This window comes from Rhinoraja longicauda, chromosome 8, assembly GCF_053455715.1.
Source record: "Rhinoraja longicauda isolate Sanriku21f chromosome 8, sRhiLon1.1, whole genome shotgun sequence".
NCBI lineage: Eukaryota > Metazoa > Chordata > Chondrichthyes > Rajiformes > Arhynchobatidae > Rhinoraja > Rhinoraja longicauda.
The window spans coordinates 23,482,329-23,498,548 of NC_135960.1; the positions used below are offsets into that span (position 1 = coordinate 23,482,329).

At 39.1% G+C, this 16,220-nt stretch overlaps 1 protein-coding gene and 1 long non-coding RNA gene across 2 annotated transcripts in view; one reads left to right on the forward strand and one right to left on the reverse strand.

The window, feature by feature from the left end:
* The window catches only part of LOC144595769 (DNA replication licensing factor MCM6-like), an 18,599-nt gene continuing 2,379 nt past the window's right edge, over positions 1-16,220 (forward strand). Inside the window, exons 1-15 of the mRNA XM_078403395.1 lie at positions 1-164; positions 2,719-2,865; positions 3,146-3,256; positions 4,363-4,612; positions 6,708-6,873; positions 8,571-8,716; positions 9,336-9,486; positions 10,444-10,585; positions 11,308-11,449; positions 11,947-12,054; positions 12,658-12,813; positions 12,904-13,032; positions 13,216-13,377; positions 13,886-14,024; positions 14,588-14,743. Coding sequence (XP_078259521.1) covers positions 64-164; positions 2,719-2,865; positions 3,146-3,256; positions 4,363-4,612; positions 6,708-6,873; positions 8,571-8,716; positions 9,336-9,486; positions 10,444-10,585; positions 11,308-11,449; positions 11,947-12,054; positions 12,658-12,813; positions 12,904-13,032; positions 13,216-13,377; positions 13,886-14,024; positions 14,588-14,743 — 2,206 coding nt within the window. The 5' untranslated portion in view covers positions 1-63. The remainder of the gene's footprint in view (positions 165-2,718; positions 2,866-3,145; positions 3,257-4,362; positions 4,613-6,707; positions 6,874-8,570; positions 8,717-9,335; positions 9,487-10,443; positions 10,586-11,307; positions 11,450-11,946; positions 12,055-12,657; positions 12,814-12,903; positions 13,033-13,215; positions 13,378-13,885; positions 14,025-14,587; positions 14,744-16,220) is intronic.
* Positions 12,667-16,220, reverse strand: part of LOC144595771 (uncharacterized) — a 17,658-nt gene continuing 14,104 nt past the window's right edge. Inside the window, exon 3 of the long non-coding RNA XR_013547535.1 lies at positions 12,667-14,724. This is a non-coding gene — a long non-coding RNA (uncharacterized LOC144595771). The remainder of the gene's footprint in view (positions 14,725-16,220) is intronic.

The following is a 16,220-nucleotide window of genomic DNA, read 5'->3' on the forward strand; positions in this document are numbered from 1 at the left end:
GCGGCGCGAGCGTGCGGAAGGACACTGACTTGAGCGTTTGTGTGGGTAACGGTTGGCGACGCGATGGACGTGGGGGAGGCGGGCGCGGCTGGAGCCGCCGGGCAGCAACTCAAGGACGAGCTCGCCGAGAAATGCCAGAAGCTCTTCCAGGATTTCCTAGAGGAGTGAGTATTGGTTGGGGGGACCCGGTGCTCGTGGTCCTCTCCCTCCCTCCCGGCTCGGCTCTCGGTCGCTGGGGCCTCACTCGTTCCGCGGCCCCCACTGTACCCAGGGGGTACAAGTTAACCCCTGTACAAGTTAACGCGCCCCGGGCCCGGTGATTATTTGTCGGTGCTCTGTGGGTCTCCTCCCCCCGGAGTTGGGAGGATGGTGGGAGTAAATGCACTCCGTTCCCGAGTGGAGGTCCCGTTTACTGCCTGTTAGTATTGAGCCCAAATCAAATTAAGTTGTTAAAACTTTCTAACCCAACCTCCGTAGTGGCGGCAGTTGAGATGTTCTGATTTTGTGAACATGTGTGGATCAACCAGCGTTTGTTGTCCATCATTACGGTCCATCCTTCATTCTCACAATTGAGTTGGTGATGGAGTGTAAACAGGAAATACTCGGACCGCAACATATAGGAAGAGAGAAACCTGGTTAACGTTTCGGATTTGATTACTTTTCATCAGAACATATAGTTAAAATGTAAACACATTTAAGTTAAGTACAAGTTGCTGATGACATTCAGCGGATCAGGGAGAAAACCCATCAGTGTGAAGTATCCTGATCCGAAATGTTGTCTTGTCAATTCCCTTAGCAGATCCTGCCTGATCTGTTGAGTTACTCTAGCATTTTGTGTTTTACTCAAGATTTCAGCATCTGGATTCTAGTGTCTCCACATTTTAAGTTGCAAGGAAGGGAGTGAAAGCAACTGCAATACTAATGACAGGGTCCAAGACAGTGAGTGATGCAGTGGTGGTGAATACAGCTGAGGGAGCTGTTTTGGCTGCAATAGAGACTTCAGACTTTTTGTACTAATATTGAGGTTGTTAATTTATTGAATTCTTTCGTTTATCTATTGCATTGTGTATTTTCGGGAATGTCATGGTGTTGTAAGTAAGAATTTCATTGTTCTGTTGGAGGTAATATGACAGTTGAACAATCTTGACTTTTGAGAGGCCTTGTAATCTAAATTATCCTAGATTAGGAATTATGGACCTGATGGCAATAACATAATTCATTGGAAAAATGCTGCAATCCATTTTAAAGGAAACATTCTCTGAGAAATTTAGAGACTAAGACAATCTAGTAAATGTGGTTTTTATGGAAGGCAAATCATGTTTGAAGTTGCGGAAACATGGAACCTGTAAAAAGATATTTAGTTTTCCAATGGCATTGGATAAAACACCACATAAAAGGTATAGTGTAGAAAGGAACTGTAGCTGCCGGTTTAAACCAAAAATAGACACAAAAAGCTGGAGTAGCTCAGTGGGTCAGACAGCATCTCTGGAGAAAAGGAATAGGTGACATTTTGGGTTGAGACCCATCTTCAGACTGGGAGTCGGGATAGGAAACAAGAGATGTAGATGGTGATTATAGAGAGATACAGAACAAATGAATGAAAGATATGCAAAAATGTAACAATGATAAGGGAGACGGGCGATTATTAGCTGTGGGCGAGGTGAAAATGAGTTAGAATGAGACTTAACAAGGCGACTGAAGCTAGTACAGCGACTCAGGTGGGGGAGAGAGGGGATACAAGGGTTACTTGAAGTTCGAGAAATCAATATACTGTTGGGGTGGAAACTGCCCAAGCAAAATATGAGATGTTCTTCCAATTTGCTTTTGGCTTCATTGACAATGGAGGAGGCCCAGAACAGAGTGGTCAGTGTGGGAGTAGGAAGGGGAATTAAATAAAGTCTTTGGCATCCAGGAGATTGGGTAGGCCAAGGCAGACTGGGCAAAAGTGTTCAGCGAAACGATCGCCCAGTCTACATTTGGTCTTGATGGTGTATAAGAATCGACACCTTGAACAGTGGATATGGTAGAAGAGGTTGGAGGAGGTGCAAGTGAACCTGCCTAACCTGAAAGGACTCGGGATCCCTGGACAGAGTTGAGGGAGGAGGTATAGGGACAGGTGTTGCATCTCCTGTGCTTTCAGGGGAAGGAACCTGGGGTGGTTTGGGTGGGATGGGATGAGTTAAGCAGGGAGTTGTGGAGGGAATGTTCTCTGCAGTTAATCATGGAAGAGCACTATCCAGAGTTGATATCTATTGTAATTGGGGTTTGGCCTGATGCTATGAGACTATGGATCCTGGAGGAAACATGGATATTCAGAATCACTTCCTCTGACCCAAATCCTACTGTAGTTGGTCTTTTCTGGCAGTGGCCATGGTGAACTTGTGGATTATGATGGAGTCTGGCAAACTGAACTTCTGTGAGTATAAATGTGTTTTACTTGTTTGTGGGTTTGATTTGTGTAGATGTTATGTTGGCTCAATAATTCTATTAATTTATTCTGGGACAGTTGATCATGGTGGGTTGCTGTACCAAATTGTTAAATTATTCCAGGTAATTTTTATCGTCTGATATTGTATGAGACTTGTGATGGAATTGATGACTTGCCTAGAGTTAATGTCTTCATTCACCTGCAGCAACAAAACTCCCCTTAATCCATCAACAGAGCACACTTTAGGAATTTGTCATTTTGATTTCATAATAAACTAATCTTTCTTACAGATTCCAAAACAGTGATGGAGAAGTTAAATATCTACATGATGCAGAGGAGCTGATCCGTCCTGAAAGGAATACGCTTGCAGTAAGCTTTGTAGATCTGGAGCTATATAACCAGCAGCTGGCCACAACCATTCAGGAGGAATTTTACAGGTGAGCCTAGTTAATCCATACTTAAATGTGTATATGTTATAGATACTGTTTCTCACATTGCATTTTGTTCAGTACTGTAAATTGTTTAGAAATTATGTTAACTCGCTTGCTTCATAGAAGTATGAAGCTCCAGTTGACCAGTTGCGTTTGTGGGTTAAGTCATGGAAGACTGAATTTCAATTTTCAAAATGACTTTTAAGGTTTATTCAAAACAAACATATCTCTAACACTAATAACAACAGCACAGGCTTTGTTATCAATCTCTTGTTTTCTTTTTCAGAGTTTACCCACATTTATGCCGTGCTGTTCGAAATTTTGCTAGAGACCATGGAAACATTCCACAAAACAAAGAGTTTTACGTGGCAATTCAGGATTTGCCAGCCAGACACAAGTAAGAAATAAATGGAATTGTAAGATTAAACAACGTTTAAGATGGCGTTTGTATTTCTTTTTTAAAACTGATCTGAAAGTGGCCCGTTGAAATGTTTTACTAATCTTGCCTTTAGTGACTATAATTCCGTTTGAATTGTAAATTAGAAGAAGCGTGAGCAGAGATTTGATGATTGACACCTCATGGATTTGAATTTAAAGACTGCTCAGTATCACAAGATCAGTACAGTTTATAAAGTATGAATCATGTCCACTTTCTAATAAGAAATCCAAGTGCACCAAAGTGCTGCTTAGTTTCACCAATAATGTTTCTGCTTATTACTATTTTAATAATCACTTCTGACTGCGTCTTCAAACTTGTGTGTTCCTGTACTCTGTTCAAATTCATACAGTCCACTTATTTATTATAGAACACGAGCCCAAGAACAGGCCTCTCAGCCCACAATGCCTATGCCAAACATGATGCCAAAACCATCACTTACCTACCTGCACAAACCCCATAATCACTTTATTCCCTGCATATCCATATGCCTACCCAAAAGTCCTTTAAATGCCACTAATGTATTTGCTTCAACCATCATCCCTAGCAATGCATTCCAGGTACTCGCCATCCTCTGTTTAAAATAACTTGCTCCACCCATCTCTTTTAAACTTTGTCCCTCTCATCTTTCAGCTGTTCCTCCTAGTAAAGAGATTTCCTTGGGGAAAAGATTCTGACCACCCTATTATCTATGCCTCTTGTGGCATATTTGCAGGTCTTGTACTTGTATTGTATACTTCTATCAGGTCGTCCTGCAACCTCTGGTATCCTAGAGAAAACAATCCAAGTTTTTATGAGATTATACTACTGCGTAATCTCATAAAGATTAATTCAACCTCGTTGGTATATTCATGGGATTAATATCCAAAAGTAAGGAAATTCTGACAGTTCTGCACTACTTACATTTCAAGGGTGTCGAATTATCTGTTTTACTGTAATCAAATGTAATCCTAGTTCATGGGGAGCAAATCAACTGAATTCGTTTTTAGAGGTCATCATATTGCATTGTAGATATTTGTTTAGAAAATTAATGAAATGCTTAAACGTCTAACTGTTCTGGTGTTTAGAATACGAGAATTGACATCAGCCAGGATTGGAACCCTGCTGCGCATCAGTGGCCAAGTTGTCCGGACCCATCCGGTTCACCCAGAATTGGTCAGTGGAACGTTCATGTGCCTCGATTGTCAGACAGTGATTAAGGATGTCGAGCAACAGTTCAAATACACACAGCCTAATATCTGCAGAAATCCAGTGTGTGCCAACAGGAGGAGATTTATGTTGGATACTAATAAGTCACGATTTGTTGATTTTCAAAAGGTGAGATTATGCTGGAATTAATATTTTTCCATCTGTTATGTAATGCCTGGGACTTGATCTCTGAAAGGAATTCTGACTGCTAAAACAGGAGTGAAAAAATGAAATTGTGTTGGATATTTAAAACAATTTTAACAATATAAGTTTGGGCAAGAACGTGATGGTTTGAAAGTTGTTTGTGGAGAGCATAGTGGCTGAGGACTAGGTGAATGTTTACAGTGTAGAACCCAACTATTCTTTACTACTTCACTAATACAATCTTTCACTGCTCTTTCCTCTTAGCTTATCAAATGTCTATTGATGCTGCACCCATCAGTTCAATTCCATGGGATTCAGTTTTTAGGACAGAGCTTTAGGTGACAAATATTTTGATTATATGTGTTTTTGGATACCTTGTACCACATCAAGCATTTTGCCATCATTGGTCCCTTAATTCACCAAAAGTCTACTAAGTTAGTCACAATGTGCCTTTGGAGAAAGCCAAATCTAACTGACTTCTATTTGTGTACTTAATCATTCTAAATTGGAGCGCGGTGGAAGTGAGACTAGCTGCAATATTTTTATGAGAAAGGGCTCCGCAAGTCAAATAGCTGCTGTAATTTTCAAATTCTTTGATTTTTATTCATTCCTCATTGCGCTGTCACATACTGAAGCAATGCTTAGTATAGAGACACAGGGTGGAAACAGGCCCGTTGGCCCAGCGAAACCGCACCGACCAGCACACGTGGGACAATTCACAGAAGCCAATTACCCTACAAACCTACACGTCTTAAATTTGCTAGTCAGGATGCTTTTGGCAAACGCTCTCTACTTTGCTATTGCTTTCAGGGTTGTGTTACGGTACATGTTATGAAGAGGAAAATTTCCTTCAGCATTTATTATATCTACACGGATAAAATCTGTCAAATTTTAAACTGGCTTGCTTTAATAAAAGTTGCAAAGATGACAAGTAAAGATCAGGACCATCCTTTACAGCAACTTGCAATAGCAAAAGAGGAAAAGGGCAAGTTAGGCGGCACGGTAGCGCAGTGGTAGAGTTGCTGCTTTACAGCGAATGCAGCGCCGGAGACTCAGGTTCGATCCTGACTACGGGTGCTGTACTGTAAGGAGTTTGTACGTCCTCCCCGTGACCTGCGTGGGTTTTCTCCGAGATCTTCGGTTTCCTCCCACACTCCAAAGACGTACAGGTATGTAGGTTAATTGACTGGGTAAATGTAAAAAATTGTCCCTAGTGGGTGTAGGATAGTGTTAATGTGCGGGGATTGCTGGGCGGCGCGGACTTGGTGGGCCGAAAAGGCCTGTTTCCGCGCTGTATATATATGATATGATATGATATTCTTGTCACTAATTTACTAATTGGTAATTTAAGCTTTATTCTGCTAAAGATGGAGAAACCAGTTCCTGGTATATTTGAACTCAAAACTTTCGTTTCTTTCATATTGACAGCTTTGTTTTATGACAGAAATGAAACACTAAATATATCCATGTTTATCTTTGTTAGTTAATATGTCTACTTTAAGTATTTGCATGGTCAGAAGCCTTCGATATTGTTTACGTAATGTTTAAATATTCTCGTTTTCTACATTATAATCTACTGGTCAAAATATATTTGATTCTTTACATGTTTATATTGCAAATAACAGATATTCTTAGAACTGCCTTTATTACTAAAATAATTAAACAGAGTAATTTATTACCTGGTAATGTTTTGGTGTGTCTCAAGAGTATTAATAGTTCAGTTTCAGCACCAGTCTTTTATTCTACACGATTGCAATTAAAGTTTTTATTTTGTTTTTTAAGCATTTGGGATAAGTATAAATGATTATTTAGAAATTTAAGGTTAGCACAAATATGTGAAAGATCATTTGTGGAGCAGTATAATTTATGGAACAAAATTGTCGATTTAATAGATGTACTGAATTTTTTTAACATTGAGCAAAATTTTTAACAAATTTCAAACTAGACAATACAAATTTTGTGGATAATTGTTGCTACAATACATAACTAATTAATCTTTCTGTAAATGCTGTGATATAATGATAAAGTAAAACGGTTGTTTGCTTGTTTATCGTATTTTAAATTTGTCGTGCCTTTGTAGGTTCGTATTCAAGAAACGCAGGCTGAATTACCCCGTGGTAGCATACCACGTAGTGTGGAGGTTATCTTGCGTGCAGAGGCCGTGGAATCTGCACAAGCTGGTGACAGATGTGACTTCACAGGGATGCTTATTGTGGTTCCTGATGTATCTCAGCTGGTTACACCAGGTATTCAATAAATTGGAAACCGATTAAGACTAAACGCCTTGTACCAGTCTTTCAATACCTTAATTGGATTTGTTGATTCATGAAATGTAGTAGAATTTGATGAGTAAATTCTATTAAAAAGAAAATATTTGTTTGGAACCAAGTCCTGGAATGACAAGGACTTGGGGATCCAGGATGTTCTAAGTGACAGGTGCTACTGCAAATGCTTTTGACGTGGAATCAGCCCCAATTTGCTTGTTTGCCCAAGTATTTTTCCAGGATAGCATTATATGGCAAATTGCTGCCCCGATCCAAGCTCAGATTAGACTTTGTTGGATCACAGAATGTTCCTTCTCTGCTGTTCATTTCAGTGGGGATTCAGAGTTTATGGAAAGCTTTGTTTTGTAATTTTGCTATAGTTTATTTAATTATAGTTTTCAATAAATGTATTTCCACAATATTTGTAATTGTCAATTTTACTTTTTAAATATCTGAATATCAACGATAGTTTAAACCCGAATAGCTTCACTGCTCTTGCGTCTTGTGGCATTAATATAACAATGAGGTTCAGTATAATTTGATCCAAAATTGTACTGAAGGGAGAAAAAACGGTTAAGGGCTGAACTACATGTTGCTGGTCAGATAGGTGGATGTTTAGGAATGCTGTCCCTCTGTCAAGGACATCCCAGCACTTAATCCTCTGACATTTTCGCCTCCTCCAAGGGGATCCCACCACTATCTGTCCAGGGCCCCCACCACAAGGCCCAATGCAAATTGGAAGAACCGCACCTCACATTTCGCTTGAGTACTTTACAACCCTACGGCATGAATGTTGAATTCTCCAATTTTAGGTAATTTTCACAAACAAACCCCTCCCTTCCTCTTCTTTCCTCCTCTTCCCCCCCCCCCCCCCCCCCTTACATTTCCTCATATTTCGCTTGGGTAGCTTAAAACCCAGTGGTATGAATATTGATTTCTCTCTCTTCAAGTAACCCTTGCTTTCCCTCTTTCTCTGTTCCTCCCCCACCCTAATTCTCTGACTAATTCTACTGTCCTGATTAAATATTACTGATTGTATGCCGTGTTGTCACCTTCCCCATGGCTAACAATGAACCATTCTGCATTTCCTTATCGTCTGCTAAGATCTGTTGTTTTCACACAATGCCCTTCCATATCTCTTGACTCCCTCTCCCTTGACTCTGTCTGTAGAAGGACCTCGACCCAAAACGTCACCTATTCCTTCTCCCCAGAGATGCTGCCTGTCCCGCTGAGTTGCTCCAGCATTTTGGGTCTACGATGTAAACCAGCATCTGCAGTTTTGAACTTTAACTCTTGGTAATAAATTTGTAGTTGTTACATTTTTTCCTGCTTTCATGGTGTAGATTTAATTACCTTAAATTATAATTTGTGCCAAAAATATATTTTTGGAAGATAACAATATGGTAATGACAATGCACTTTTGTAAGTTTTAGAAGCTTCATCTTTATGATTTAGTTTTCATGAACATTTATTTTTTTATGTTGCTTTGCTGTACTTTACATGGTAGTTTCTTTCATCTGTGGTAACATTTATTGGTAATAAATGTGAAGTTCAGTCACCAATCTCCATGAATGCTTATAGGCAGCTGAATGAAAATTATGCATCACAGTAGTAGTCTGAGAGAATTATTGTGCAAGGATGTATTTTTTCAGTCCCCTAACAGTCTCCTGTTTCTTTAGGTGTCCGTGCTGAAACAGGCTCCCGAGTCGGCGGTGCTGATGGGTATGAAACTGAAGGAGTTAGAGGTCTTCGTGCTTTAGGTGTACGTGACCTGTCCTACAAACTGGCTTTCCTGGCATGTTATGTGGCACAAACAAATCCACGGGTATGTATACTTGTTTAAATGAAATGGTTCAAACTATTTGTAAACACAGGACAGTCCTAATTATCATTGTACTTAATCATATTATATCAAAGTTTTGCTGTCCTTTACACTATTGACTCTGGTATATTTCTGCATAGTGGGCAAGGTATTGGGGGGGGGGGGGGGTTATATCTTCATAACATTTCGGGATTTCAGAATTCTAATGGCAAATGGAGGTGTTAATTTCAATTGCCTAAGTTGAGGTATGAAGTTGATGTTGTTTCTTAGTTCTATGTTTAGTTTAAGGTTGTGGTCAGACCCTGAACTCTTAACTGCCTTTGTCAAAATTAATGCTTCAAAGTTAGTTTGTGCTTTTTGGGGTTATGTTGACGAAATGCAATGAAGGAAAATTAAATAAATAGTTTCAAGAATGAATTTGCTACTTGCACACAAAGTGACTTTGTATTTTTTTGGAGGGGATCAAGTTAAATTGGGTTAGTTAATCGCGGCTCGGTTTTAGTTAACTGAATATAACAGATGAACTTGGTCTTTATTGGCCATGTTTAGTCTTGTGCTATTCTATTAATTGTCTCCCGAGATTGAGGCTTGCTTGACATAAAAACCTTTTTTTTTTTTTAAGTTTGGCGGTAAAGAATTGAGAGAAGAAGAACAGACTGCAGAAAGTATTAAAAATCAGATGACTGTTCAAGAATGGGAGAAGGTGTTTGAAATGAGCCAGGATAAGAACTTGTATCACAATCTCTGTTCAAGCCTCTTCCCCACCATTTTTGGTAAGAAGCAACATTTTGAACATTTTTTTTAAAGTTATAAATATACACTAAACTTAAACTAAATTAAGCATATCATGGGTCAGTAATGATCAGGTGAATTTCAAAAAGTGCCACAAGTAGCATTCTTTGAGAAAGATAATGGCTTAATATTGATTTAGAAACAGAAAATAGGTGCAGGAGTAGGCCATTCGGCCCTTCGAGCCTGCACCGCCATGCAATATGATCATGGCTGATCATCCAACTCAGTATCCCGTACCTGCCTTCTCTCCATACCCCCAGATCCCTTTAGCCACAAGGGCCACATCTAACTCCCTCTTAAATATAGCCAATGAACTGGCCTCAACTACCTTCTGTGGCAGAGAATTCCACAGATTCACCACTCTGTGTGAAAAAAAACTTTCTCATCTCGGTCCTAAAAGACTTCCCCCTTATCCTTAAACTGTGACCCCTTGTTCTGGACTTCCCCAACATCGGGAACAATCTTCCTGCATCTAGCCTGTCCAACCCCTTAAGAATTTTGTAAGTTTCCATAAGATCCCCCCTCAATCTTCTAAATTCCAGCAAGTACAAGCCGACTCTATCCAGTCTCTTCATATGAAAGTCCTGCCATCCCAGGAATCTGGTGAACCTTCTCTGTACTCCCTCTATGGCAAGAATGTCTTTCCTCAGATTAGGAGACCAAAACTGTACGCAATACTCCAGGTGTGGTCTCACCAATGCCCTGTACAACTGCAGCAGAACCTCCCTGCTCCTATACTCAAATCCCCTCGCTATGAATGCCAACATACCATTCGCTTTCTTCACTGCCTGCTGCACCTGCATGCCTACTTTCAATGACAGGGTGCAAATCTATTTTTGGTTGTAACTAATCTCTCTGAACTGCTGAATTGTTTAATTTTAGTCTACCCCTTATTTTATAGTGCAATTTTTAAAATACACTTTTTTTGCCCTTTATAGGTAATGATGAAGTGAAACGTGGCGTTTTGCTGATGCTCTTCGGTGGAGTTCCAAAGACTACCCTGGAGCGCACTTCTTTGCGCGGTGATATTAATGTTTGCATTGTTGGTGATCCAAGCACAGCCAAGAGCCAATTCCTTAAGTGAGTTGTGCTGAAGAGTTAAGATTTTTGGTGACTGAAGTATAATTAAAATATTTTCAACTGTGACCCAGTTGCGACTAGGAAACAAACAATAGTGCGAGCACCAATTGTGTAGGGTCTTCTACAACTAAGTTCAAGTAATTTGATTAAATAAGGAAGGGGTATGAAGAGTGAAACAATCCAGTTGGTTTGCAATTCCATTTTAATGGAAGAAATGTCATTGTGCTGCACAGAAAGTTACTATAACATCTTTTCAGTTTTGTTTTGGTAGTATTCTGTTCATTTTATCTACAGCCAGTGTAAATTGGCATCAGAGATTTAAATGAAATTTTATCCAAAGATCTCTTAACCAGGTGCAACAATGTAACCATGGGGATATGAAGAATTAGTATTTGTGTATCAAATCTTGCTAAGTAAGAATGGTATATAATTTTTGTTTTAATTGAGAATTAAAAAATACTTGCATTGGCTGGCGCAGCAGTCGAGCGTCTGCCTCACAGCGCCAGAGACCTGGGTTCAGTCCTGGCCTTTGGTGCTGTCTGTGTGGAGTTTGCACTTTCTCCCTGTGACTATGGATTTTGTCCTGGTGCTCTGGTGTCCTCCCCATTCCAAACTTGCAGATTTGTAGGTTAATTGGCTCTGTAAATTGCCCTCTATCATGTAGGATGTGTATCCTAAACTAAATTAAAATTTAACTAGTCTGTTTTTTCTTGATAAACTAGGCATGTGGAAGAATTCAGCCCTCGGGCTGTGTACACAAGTGGCAAGGCGAGCACTGCTGCAGGTCTGACAGCTGCGGTTGTGAGAGATGAAGAATCCCATGAATTTGTCATAGAAGCTGGAGCATTGATGCTTGCTGATAATGTATGGGCATTATTCTTATTTTTATTTGGTGTATATTCCAGCAGTAATATTTAAATGTTTCAGTATCCTGATGGATTTTTGAATTTGAGTTCAAAAATGTTTGCAGTCTTGGTGTGTATTTAAGTCTCTGAACCTGATGTGTGTTCTCAAGCATCCATATATGGTGATGAGGAACTACAGAAATGGATCACAACTCGATACATCGCCTATTCATGTTCTCCAAAGATGCTGCCCGACCCACTGAGTTACACTGCACTTTGTGTCTTTTATTCGTATGATTATCTGGAGTATAATGCTGCAGTACTGGACATCTGACATTAGATATCATTTGTTTGGTGGATGCCATGGATCTTTGCAAGTCTTGGTACTATTTAAGCTTGCTCTGAGTCATGAATATGACATTCTTTTTCTTGATACAATGCTTATTCAAAATTACAACAAATTGTAATCTTCATCAGGGAAACCATTTATTTCAACCATCTATTTCTTTTTGTTAGGGTGTTTGCTGCATTGATGAGTTTGATAAAATGGATACAAGAGATCAAGTGTCTATCCACGAAGCCATGGAACAGCAGACCATTTCCATCACAAAAGCTGGAGTCAAAGTAAGTTGTGTATTTGATACTGAACTACCATTCACTGTCAACTGAAATCCTCAAAAATATCTTGTCAATGGGTTTCCATTGCTTCGTGATACATTTAAAGCATAAGAAATTTCTAACTCTAGTTTCAGTAATTTTTTTCAGTTCCTGTTAAAAATTGATGAATGCTTTTATCTAAGGCAAATACTTTCTTGAAGTACTTTCTAATTGAACCTTTGCTTTATATTTGGGAAAAGATTATGAAACAATCTAGATTAACTAAATTAAGGACCAAGGGTGTCCAACATTAAATGCGGGGAAAACTATTGGTGTCAATTTTCATTTTATCGGGAAAGTGAACTGAACAAGGGATTCAAGATTACAGAATGTAATTGTTTAAAAAGGTGTCAACATTTCATTGCAGAAGATTCTATTTTAGTCCTCTTTGCTGGAATATATTCTGTATTTTCAACTGGTAGAAAGCTGCATTTTAAATATGGAAATAGGAAATCTATGAAGGAGACAGTTACGCAGCATGAAGTCTGTGCATATTATTCACCTTTTAATTGAAGTGGTGGCATTCCTGATCATGTAAAAGATAATATACCATTATATTTCTTGTTATAGGCAACCTTGAATGCCAGGACTTCTATTTTGGCTGCCGCAAACCCAGTGGGTGGACGGTATGATCGTTCAAAATCTCTCAAACAAAACGTGAACCTCACAGCCCCAATCATGTCTCGATTTGATTTGTTCTTCATTCTAGTGGATGAATGTAACGAGGTAAGAATAAATATTAACTCCATTTTTATTCTCCATTTTCTTAAAGTTTTCAATTAAGAAATTTGCCTGATTAAAATTTTTACTAATTAGGTAACGGATTACGCCATTGCCAGGCGCATAGTGGACCTTCATTCTCGAATACAGGATTCTGTTGATCGAATCTACTCTTTAGATGATATCAGGAGGTACCTGTTGTTTGCAAGGCAGTTCAGGCCTAAGGTCAGTTACTGAATATACTTTGCCCAAATCTCTCAGCCCCAATACCGCTTCATAAAGTCCGGTGTTATAGGAGTCTACTGAGCGTTAATATGTTTTCTCTGTACTGGTATATACTTTTAGATAAGGAGATCAAAGCTGTGTACTTGAGGTGTGATTTTTTATCAAGGTCCTGTATCACTGCAGATCTCAAAGGAATCAGAAGACTTCATAGTGGAACAGTACAGACGACTCCGTCAGAGAGATGGATCTGGGGTAACTAAATCGGCATGGAGAATCACAGTGCGTCAGCTGGAGAGTATGATTCGACTTTCTGAGTCCATGGCTAGAATGCATTGCTGTGATGAGGTGATTATGGTGTCAAATAAAAGGGTTTATTTTCTTTAAGAGAAGACAACAGCCTCTTTAATTCCCAAGTCAACAGGCAGGGAACAGTAATACAGACCAGGTGCAGGCAGGTGGAATTAGTTTAGATTGGCATTGTGTTTGGTGCAGACAAGTTGAGCTGATGGGTTTGTTCTTGCACTGGTATATATTCTAAATAGGTTCCATTGAAACTTAAAATAAGTGATTTTTTATAATTCACATGGTGCAGTTGTGTAAACAAAAGCCTATTAGAGCAGTGCACAGCAAGAAACCCTTGATACAAATGGGCTGGAGACTGATCATCATATTTTAACAATGATTAATTGATTCCTCAGTATGTGCATATAGATATCGAAATATTTAGAAAACAAACACGATTCTAGATTCTCAAGAAGCACATCAACAAATAAGGAAGAGGGTATTCAAAATACTGTGATATCTTGAACTGTAAACTTGCCTGAATTGATAAATATGTTTTGTGACTTTGTAGGTACAGCCGAAGCATGTCAAGGAAGCTTTCCGGCTATTGAACAAATCGATTATTCGAGTTGAGACTCCAGATGTAAATTTTGACCAAGATGATGAGGGAGTAGAAGAGATGGAACAGGAAGTCCAAGAAGGAGTAAATGGTATTTTTAATAGTAGTAGGATTGAATAAATGTCATAAAAGTTATCAGTATGAGTGTGATTTTTTTTTTTGTCATTTAATTTGTTGGTTTTACATTTTTGAATAGTGATTAACTTAAAATATCAATCTCCTTCAGCCTCCAGAATAAATTAGATTTACTGTTTTTATCTCTAAAGCATGTTTTTTCAATCCATGCACAATTATATGCAGGGCTAACATTTTGATTTTAATGCCTTTACGTTCACTAGTGTTCAAATCTGAGTTTTGGGCTCATTTTGATCTTAATGTGGTAAGTGGGGGAAAAAATGTGGATTTTCCAAAAGGAGAGAGAGTGAGTGCAATTGAGTGAAGTACAGGGGGAACTAGCTGTTCTCGTACATGAATAACACATTTTGCTGCAACATCTGACAGGTAGTTAAGGCAAAACAACATTTTGGCCTTTATCGTGAAGGGTTTGAACTTTAAAAGGAGGGAGGTTTTATAAAGTGTTTAGTAAGAATCAGTCACCGGGTTAATTGCTGGAATAAGTGAGTTGGCCTATCTAATAAATTATAATTTTGACAGATCACTCAGATATTCCAAATGGGATAAATGGTGTTGGTGTTCATTCTGAAGACGGTATCAAGGAGGATATCCCAAAATCCGCACTGCGACTGTCCTTTTTAGAGTATCGCAAGATTTCAAATCTTCTGGTCATCCATCTGCGGAAATTAGAAGAAGGTAAGAATGCAGATTGTTCCTAGGTAGATTACATAATACAACTAAAGTGATGCTTGAAAAAACTTCTTGATCATTATGTTTTTAATTATTATGCTAAAAATTTGGATTCTTAGAGACCCATGTTGGAGGACCTTAACCTGCCTCCAGGGAGAATCTACACCAAGTCCATGTAATTTCATCAGGCAGGAAAGACAATAGGTGCAGGAGTAGGCCCTTCGAGCCAGCACTGCCATTCAATGTGATCATGGCTGATCATTCGCAATCAGTACCCCGTTCCTGCCTTCTCCCCATATCCCCTGGCTCCTCTATCTTTAAGAGCTCTATCTAGCTCTCTCTTGAAAGCATCCAGAGAATTGGCCTCCACTGTCTTCTGAGGCAGAATTCCACAGATTTACAACTCTGAGTGAAAAAGTTCTTCTTCATCTCTGTTCTAAATGGCCTACCCCTTATTCTTAAACTGTGACCCCTGGTTCTGGACTCTCCCAGCATTGGGAACATGTTTCCTGCCTCTAACGTGTCCAATCCCTTAATAATCTTAAATGTTTCAATAAGATCCCCTCTCATCCTTCTAAATTCCAGCGTATACAAGCCTAGTCGCTCCAGTCTTTCAACATACGACAACCTGCCATTCCGGGAATTAACCCAATGAACCTATGCTGCACACCCTCAATAGCAAGAATATCCTTCCTCAAATTTGGAGACCAAAACTGCACACAGTATTCCAGGTGCGGTCTCACTAGAACCCTGTACCTAGTGAGGCAGAAGGACCTCTTTGCTCCTGTACTCGACTATTGTTATGAAGGGCAACATTCCATTGGCTTTCTTCACTGCCTGCTGTACCTGCATGCTTCCTTTCAGTGACTGATGCACTAAGACACCCAGATCTCCTTGTTTCGTCCCCTTTTCCTAACTTAATACCATTCAGATAATAATCTGCCTTCCCATTCTTACCACCAAAGTGGATAACCTCACACTTATCCACATTAAACTGCATCCGCCCACTCACACAACCTGTCCAAGTCACCCTGCAACCTCGTAGCATCTTCCTCACAGTTCACGCTGCCATCCAGCTTTGTGTCATCTGCAAATTTGCTAATGTTACTTTTAATCCCTTCATCCAAGTCATCAGACCTCAGAGTGACTGTTTTTAAATCTATTTTGAAAATATTTGTTTTAAATTGGGGAAAAGCATTAAAAAATTACAGTGAAATGGTAATATGTTGCACAATTTGATCCATTAAATGATATGTTACGCCTGTTATATGTATATATGTGCAAGATGAGCATTGAATTGAGGTTTTAGTGATGGATTCATGTTACTTTTAAATTACACTATACAGAGTTTAAGGGGCTATTTAATAATTGTATGTGTATTGATGGATTAAAAAGTGAATTGGTAAAGCAGCATAGGATTTAGAATAATTTGTAGAGACCTGGCTTAATGGTCACATTAATAAACAGTATTATCTAGGCGAAA